The sequence below is a fragment of the Echinops telfairi genome, unplaced genomic scaffold (genome assembly GCF_000313985.2).
Source record: "Echinops telfairi isolate 266 unplaced genomic scaffold, ASM31398v2 ScPeMD7_4225;HRSCAF=4972, whole genome shotgun sequence".
NCBI classification, from domain to species: domain Eukaryota; kingdom Metazoa; phylum Chordata; class Mammalia; order Afrosoricida; family Tenrecidae; genus Echinops; species Echinops telfairi.
In genome coordinates this window covers 12556074-12564649 of record NW_022108124.1, presented here as the reverse complement: position 1 = coordinate 12564649, position 8576 = coordinate 12556074, and the positions used below count along the sequence as shown (strand labels likewise).

Below are 8576 nucleotides of genomic sequence, written 5' to 3'. Positions count from 1 at the left end.
CGGACAACTGAAAAGTGGCTGAAGAGAGACATTGGACAGTGTAAGATATGACAAAATAATAATAATTTATAAATTATCAAGGGTTCATCAGGGAGTGGGACCAGGGAGGGAAGGGGAAAATGAGGAGCTGATACCAAGGGCTCAAGTAGAAAGCAAATGTTTTGAGAATGATGATGGCAACAAGTGTACAAATAAATGTGCTTGACCCAATGGGTGGATGGATGGATTGTGATAAGAGCTGTACGAGCCCTCAATAAAATGATTTTTTTAAGTTGAAAAACAAAAAGAAGAAAGAAAAGCAATCGCCCAACCTCAAATATATTTGAAATAGTGACCCTGAAAAAAACAAAAAAACCAACTGCCCTCTTTCAGGACTTGGGGTCAAGGGTGAATTGGGCTCTAGGTGTTGCAGGTGGGTTAGTCAATCTCATTGGGATCCAACACCAAGGTTGTAGTCTTTAATCGCCGGATTTCTTCCTCAGAGCAGCTGCTGGGTTCAAAGTGCCAACATTTTGGTTGAACACTCAAGCCCCATCTGGGTTTATCCTAGATTCGAAAATCAAACCTAATCAAACCTAATCAAATTCACTCCTTTGAGTTGATTTTGACTTGGGTGACTCGATGGGACAGAGTAGAAATGCCCTGTGGGCCCCACAGCTGTGTATCTTTAAGGACCTTGGCAGCCACCTCCACTTATGTTGGCAGCAGGCCAGGCCCCCCCAAAACATCTCTTCAATTGAGTGGATCAGGGCTGTCCTCTGAGTTAGAGTCTTTATCTCACCTTAATCCTCTTAGACCAGACACCGTGCTCGTAGCAGATCCCATTACAGAACCGATTACATTGCGTTCAATCACATCACGCAGGATTACCAGGTAGTGACTGTCAAACCACTGAGAACCCTGGCCCAGCCTACTGACACGGAACCTAACTATCTCTGGAGGTTAGGAGAGTTTCTACCCGCAATCCGTTTAGTTTTTCCTCTTTAAGTCTTTGGAGCCCTTTCTCCACAAACAATGGAAATCAAAGGGTGCTCCAGGGGCCTCTCAGGTCAGGAGCCCATTTCAGGGAATGTATAGGCTTAAAACTATCTCCAGAATCATACTAGGGTGTTACTTGCCTGTTTGTAAACACTCTCATTTGGTTGTGAGTATACAGTGACGTTTCCCCAGAGGCGGCTGTTGTTGATAGGTACCAGCAGGTTGGTTCCACCTCATTGCCACCCTCCGTTCACCAGAATGGTACATTACCCAGTTCTGTGCCAGGCTCACAGCTGTTGTTATGCCGAGCCCACAGTTGCAGCCACGGTGCCAATCCATGTTGTGGAGGGCCGTCCTCTTTTTCACGACGTCCTGGTTCGGTGACCGGTCTCTCCTGACAGCAGGTCTAAAGTACGACGGGAGACGGAGTCTCACCATTCTTGTTTGTAAGGATCATTCTGGTTGTACTTCTTCCGAGGCAGTTGTTTGCTCTTTTGGCAGTCCATGGTACTTTCGATATTCGTTGCCGGCACCGTAATCCAACCTTATCCATTCTTTTCAGACTTCCTTATTCCAACATTCACCTGCATCTGAGGCAACTGACGATGCCCTGGCTGGAGTCAGGCACACCCTGGTCTTCACAGCAGTGCTCTTACCTTTCAACACTTGAAAGAGGTCTTTAGCAGCTGATTTACTGGCTTGATGTTTTGACTGTATCGATTGTGGATCCAAGCAAGATGAGATCCTTGACAATTTTGATCTTGTCTCCACTTAGTATAATGTTACCCATTGATCCAGTTGTGAGGATTTTTGTTTTATTTACATGAAGCTATATTCTACATCAAAGGCTGAAACCTTTGATCTTCATCAGCAGGTGCTTCAAGTTCACAGGGCTTTTGTTTTTTTGTTTTTTTTTGGGGGGGGTTAGTTACAAATCCTGCTGCAAGAAAGACTGTCCATGCCATTTTGCCAAGATGAAAATATAGCTGTCAGATGGATTCCTGGACGAGGAAGGCTGCGTCAAACGGGAGGTGCATTCGTGATTTGGAAAAATAGAGCCAGGATGCTCCTTCTCCCTAGAAATGAGAATGGCGAGCCTCCATCTCATGCACTTTGGACTTCTTATCAGTGGGGCCACCCCTGGAGAAGGACCCATCATGCTGGTCCAATGGAGCGTCATCCAAAAGGAGGGAGACTCTCAATGAGATGGACTGACACAGTGGCTGCCACTATGGGCTCAAACATATAACATACCATCAAGTGTGAGGACGGTGCAGGGCTGCCTAGTGTTCTGTTCCATTTGGTTGTGCATGGGGCCTCTATGGTTTGGAACCAACTGGTCAACACTGAACATCAACACGGTGGCCCAAATGCTTGCTGCTCATCCAGGTGGAGTTGCCTGCTCTCTGATCCTTCCACTCCTACAGCATCTGTGTTAGGCAGGGTTCTTTAGACAAATGAAACCAGGACTCTTAGGATTTTATGTATATATATATATATGAGGATAGGTTTATACAGGAAGAAGAAATATAACAGCTAATTAAATCACTGTCTCTGAAGGGTCATCTATTTTGATTGCCATGTACTGCCCGATCTTAAAGGTACAATGAACATACCCAAGTCTAACATGACCAATGAGGTAGATCACGTACGGACCTCAAGAGTAAGGGGAGGCAGTCTTAAAGAACTAGAGGATAGTGATGTGGTCCATCAGTGCCCACTGCACCCTGGGTTTATCCTCCATTCTGTGAGACCCTACTAAGGGGGACTGTCAAATTGTCTTCCTGGTGGACTCTGGGTCCCCACTACATCCAGTCCCCTTCATTGCAATTTGGATAGGTATTTTTTTAACTTGGGATGCCTCTTCCCATTGACACCTCTTGATCACACAGCCTGGTGTGCTTCTTCCATGTGGGCTTTGTTGCTTCTCTGCTAGATAACCGCTTGTTTAACTCCAAGTCTTTAAGACCCCAGATGTTATATCTTTTGATAGTCGGGCACCATCAATTTTCTTAAACCACATTTGCTTATGCACACATTTGTCTGCAACGATCGTGTCAGGGAGGTGGGCATCATACAGTGCCGCGTTATTGGAACAAACCATTCTTGTACTGAGGTAAGATTTAAGTGGATCAGCCTCCTGTTTCAACTGGTTCAGGTCCAAACGGGCCCCTCCCTCTCCACAGACAGACAGACAGACAAAAGCTGGTCTGGTCACATCCTACGAAACGCTCAGCCACAAACCCAGGACAGCAACGTCTCCGTCCTCCAGCCAAGGGCTTGGGTTTGCAACTAGCCTTCCTTTCCCTTTCCCAGAACTAATTTTAGCCTCCTAAGTTGTCGGGGCAGAACGGAAATAGGATGCAGAACAACATTTACCAACAAGAGCGCAAGTTCACCTCGGAAAACACCTCAGCTCCAGCCCAGAAACGGAGGGGCAGGGTGGCAGGGTCCCCCGCCCCCATGGCTGAGGCCATCCTTCCAGGAGGAGGACCACGTCTGCCTGGGCGAGCCGGCTTCCTTTCCAACACCCACTTCCAGCGATCACGTGTCCATGAATGAAAACACACAGCTGGTGCTGCCAGTCCCCAAGAGGGCCTGCAGAGGCACGTGGACACACAGCAGGACTCGGAGAGTCAGAGCCGAGTATGGTGCTGCTTAAACACGGAAAGAAAGCCCTGCTTGGTTCTGGGTCAGGAGGAAGCATGGCCGACAGACCCCCAGGTCCCCCAAACCACTTCAGATCTCCAGCGCCACCACTGTCTCAGACAGAGCCGCCGCCACGGACCAAGTTTAGAAATAACAGAGACTGGAAAAGGCAGACGAATCTCTCCTTCTCTCCCCATCCCAAGCCAACAGGCACCATCTCCACGCCGGTACCACCAGAACCACAGATAGCAGGGACCCTCTGGGGCTGGGGCGGGCCTGCAGACCTGATAGAGAACCAGAGACCGAAAGGAAGCCAAAAACAAAGAGGTGGAGTATCTATTTTGGAACAAAGACTTGGTGATAGAATGAGGGGTGAATGAAGACAAAGAATTCTGGGGAGGCCACTAACTCCCCTGTCGAAGAGTGCTGCTTGCACCACCCTGGGAAGACGACAACTCTGAAATGAATACTCGGGTCTCCACCTTGTCAAGCAACCCCCTTAAGTAACAGGCCAGGGACGGGGAGCACTTTTAAGGATATTTTTCCCATCATCATAGATCCTGGGTTAAGAGTTGAGCTGCTCACCACAAGGTCCACGATTCAAAACCACCAGCGGCTGGAAGAGAGAAAGACGAGGCTCTCTGCTCCTGTAGAAAGTTCCAGTCTGGGAAACCCACAGGGGCAGTTCCACGCTGGCAGTGAGCGGGTTGGGTTGGACTTTCTTCCCAGGGCACAAGCCCATCTCTCGTCAGCTTCCAGGGCTGCGAGTTGTGTCCCTCGCTGAGTTTCATCACTGAAGAGGGGCAACCCTCCAAAAAGCCCTGCCCAGCAGAGCTCGGAGCACACCACAAACCACGGGACAGGCACAGGCGGCTGCCAGTCTGCCAAGCCCAGACCCCACCAACATGTCTGTAGAGACCAGACACTTCCATCAGACTGCCTGTACCCACCGGCCGCCTCTCACTGGCAGTTCTGCCCACCCCACTTCTCCTGGTCCAGGAGGAGATCTAGTCCTGTCCCCCATTCCAACGTGGCCACTGAAGCCCAAAGAGGAGTACAGACATCTGCCCCTACCTTTTGGGAGAGGCTGCCCAGCAGCCCTGGTGTGGCCGTCCTCGGAGCCCCCAACCCACAGTCGCTGCAGGGCCTCAGAGCGCCACCCAGCAGACCCACTCAGGAGGAAGGGCATGCCCACGGCCTGCTACCACCCCCAGCGCTCCTCTTGGCAGACACGGGCAGCCTCCACTCCAGCTCCAGCGGTGCCCAGGTGAGCAGAGAGCGGGTGCGGGGCAGGAGAACCCCAGCAACAGGCACTTCCTGACATGCTGCCCACGTGGGAGGCAGGCGCAGGGAGCAAACCTCAAGGCAGCGGTCTTGGCCTGTGTGGACAGAGGCTCCGCCCAGTCCTGCCACCTCAGGCTCGGCTGGCTCACCCACAACCAACGCCTCCTTGAAACCCGAACCGCTTCTGGGAAAACTCAAGGACGCTGGGCGAGCGGATCTTGTGAACCACGGATTTCATACCAAACACACCCTGAGCACCCTTTGAGTGAAGCAAAAGGTTTGGGGAAAAACTCCACCTCCCACCATTAATCAGACTGGGGTGAGGGCTCCCATTCGCCAATACCCCAAGCTCCAACAACTGGCCCTTTAAAAGCAAGACAACATTCCAGGATCAATGGCTTTCGATGGAAATCAGATTGTTTTTGCCCCCTTCCCCCAGGCACCTCCAGCAGGCAGTGTTTGCGGACACAGGTAGGTGTCACAATTGGAGAGGCACTGCAGGGGCTAGTGGGTAGAGAAGAGTGAGGCTGCTCAATAGCCATGCCCAGGACCATCCTCCCCACACGCTGCCTGGTGGGTACACCCACGTGTGCACACAAGAGTTATCTGATCCAAATGATCCGTAGTGCCAAGGCTGAGAGATCCTGTTCCAGACAGAACTGAGGCCCACCCACCAGGACCTCGGGGCCAGCTACGCACGGTTAACCTGAAAATGATCGCCTAGACATCCCCTGAGCCCTTGCCCATATCCTAGTTTGTAATGACAAGCTAGTGCCCCTGCAGCAGCACTTCAGAAAGCTAACGGGAAAACAGAACGAAAAGACAATGGGGGCATCAAAAGGATACAGGGCCAGGCACGGATCGAGAAAGACGTGCGGGGCTAACTGAACACTTATGACCAGGACCACGTGTCGCTGTTACAACCACCTCTGCCTTGCTCTCTAGGTCCGAGCTGTCCAGGCCAGGAGCCAGAGATGCCGGTGACTATGGGGCACCTCGATGTGGAGACTCTGAAACGAAGTGTTCTCCAAGTGTAACACAGACACATTGGGTCTGGACTATCTCACTTCTTGCTAATATTGACTACATGTCGAAAAGATCATTTTGTACATATTAGGCTCTGTAAAATATAGAATGAAAACTAATGTCTTGTTTCTCTTTTAGGAAGACCAGAAGAACTTAAGTTACATGTATGGTTTGCATGGTATTTCTGTCGAACAGCTCTGTTCTAGAGCTGCCTTCGGGGAGGGCTGTTGTGTGCAGCTGGGGAGGGGGTGGTGGGGGCTGCCAAACAGCAGGACAGGTTATCCCTGAAGACAAAGGCAGGAGCGAGCGTACCAGGTGCCCCACCACCACCACCCCGCCCCCGCAAGGTCAGCAACTTCCACCTTCCTTCCTGGGCAGGAAGAAGTTTTGATGTTTGGAGTGCATCTGATGGATTGGGGTGGTGTGGGGGGGCGGTAGCTAGCTGCTGCCCAGCCTGCCAACATTCACTGCCTGCACAGGGCTGCCTCAGGGAGGAAATGCAGCCTTTCTGGGGTCCCACGTCCATGTTCTGCCCAGCTAGGTGGTGAAGGGCGTGGGCAGGTGAGACAAACAGGGAGGAGCCCCGGCTGCCAGGTCTGAGGCTGTCTGATTCTGGGAGGAAGTCCTGGGGCTGAGACGAGGTCTGTCTAGGGATCCGGCGTCCACGAGAGTTTAGAGACAAGGAAAGCTTCCTCCTCGAGAAGTCAGACGGCTGCCATCCTGGCTCTGCAGCCAGTGCCTGCCCTGTTCACTTCAGCATCCCCATGCCACACGCTTCGCGAAATCAACTGCCACGGAGAGGGCTCTCTGCAGTCCCAGCAGCAGCATTTAACAAAGGGAAGGGAAGTCTAAGCTCAGTCAGACCACCTCTTTGCCTCCACAAGATGTGGCTCCAGGCAAGTCCTCAGGCCCCCTCCCACCGGGCGTCCAGGCACAGATTGTGGAGGGGGGGGGGGGGCGCATAGTGTCCTAATCTTCTGGTCCTTACACTGAGGCTGCGCAGCAGCTCCCAGACCCAAATACAAAAACTCTCTACGCGTAGACAGCTGAGTCACTCAACTTCACAAAGGAGGTGGGGAAAAGCAGGGGTGAGGATGGAGTAGAGATTCCTCAAACGCGCACCCTCAGGAGCCCACGGGGGAGAGGGAGGGTGTCCCAGCCCCGCCCCTCCAAGCCAGACCCCACCCCCCACGGGTTTCCCAGACTCGCGCTACCGCCACCGCGGCGGCTAGGGACCCGCGCTGCATGTGTAATGGGGGCTGGGAACAAAGACGCGCGGGACCCAGAGCCCGGGGCGCGCACCAGTGCGCCCGGCCGCCCCCCCCCCCCCCCCCCCCCCCCGACTTCTCCAGCTAAGCGGGAATACTCAGCTCCCCACACTTCCAAGGGCTGCCCTGAGTCACCAGAACCAAACCCCCGAGTGGTTCCTGGCGCGCCCGCCGGACCCGAGCGCACCCCGGCCCCCTGGGGAGGCAGGAATCGGGTCTGCGGACTTCGGGAAAGAACGCTTCCCTGGAGCAACTCCTCGTTTACACCCTTGGACCCATACAGCGCCCCGTGCGCGCGCGCGCGCGCGGGTGGACTGAACGCTAGTGCCAGGCTCGTTGGCAAGTTGGGGACGCGGCCATGTGGCTCCCGAAGGCCCGAGTGAAACGGACCTGTTGGTTCCCCTTATTGCCCCACCCCCTCCTCGCAGGCGTCCAAAACAAAGCTGTCCTCCCCGCGGCGGGCTCGCGAAGAGCCAGCACAGGTGGGAGCCAGCGCGAAACGTCCGGGCGGGCTGGGAAGCAGGCACCGACACAGCCCCGGGCGGGTGGCGGGCGGGGAACCGCCTCCCGGCCAAGCGAAGCCGCCCCCTTCGCCTCTCCGCCGCTCGGGGCTCCCAGGAGCGCGCAGCCGTGCCCCCAGCCCCAGCGGCACCTCCGATCCCATCACCCCCACACCCCCCTTAGATCTGCCCGCCCCGCTGGGCCGTTTCCCCCAGTCTCCCGCTTTTTGGTCTTTATTTCCCCCATGCACTCACCCTGGGCTCTGCGCACCCATGCAGCCCGAAACCCAACCTGGGGCTCCGGCTCCCAGCCCCTCTCGCGGGGGGCTCCTCCGACCCGTGCGCAGCACTGCGCAGACCGGGGCGCGCCGCCGCGATCCCCAGTCCCGCAGCCAGCCGCACGGAGCACACTAGCCGCAAGTTAGCGAGCCGGGGACGCAGCGCACCCCGAGTCCGCGGCGCGCCTCTCCGAGGGGCGGGTGCAGGTGGCGCCGCGAGGTGGTCACGGGCCCACCCTTTGTTGGTAAACACCGCCGGGCGCCCGGGACGGAGCCCGCACGCCCTCCCCGCGGCGCCCTGCCCTTACCCGCGCACAGCGATCCCCAGAGGAGGGCGAGGGCCGCCCAGGGTGCCGTCATGTTCCGCGGCGCCGCCCCGCGGACGCCCGGAGCCCGCGGGTAGGGCCGCGCGGGGCTCCCGGGCCGCGCGGGGCTGGGCAGCAGCTGCACGCTCCTTCCTTCGGTCCGTTCCGGCGCGTTCCGTGCGCCTGGGTCGTGGGCGGCGTGCGGGCTCGGGTGGCCGGGCTCAGGAACGCTGCGGGCGCCGCAGGATGTGACCTGGGCTCGGGGGCGGCGTGGGGGCCGGGGGCCGG

At 55.6% G+C, this 8576-nt stretch overlaps 1 protein-coding gene across 1 annotated transcript in view; it reads right to left on the bottom strand.

The window, feature by feature from the left end:
- Window positions 1-8343, bottom strand: part of ACVR2B (activin A receptor type 2B) — a 27914-nt gene extending 19571 nt beyond the window's left edge. The window contains exon 1 of the mRNA XM_004708577.2: window positions 8292-8343. Within this exon, the coding sequence (XP_004708634.1) occupies window positions 8292-8343 (52 nt within the window). The remainder of the gene's footprint in view (window positions 1-8291) is intronic.
- Window positions 8344-8576: the final 233 nt, after the last annotated feature.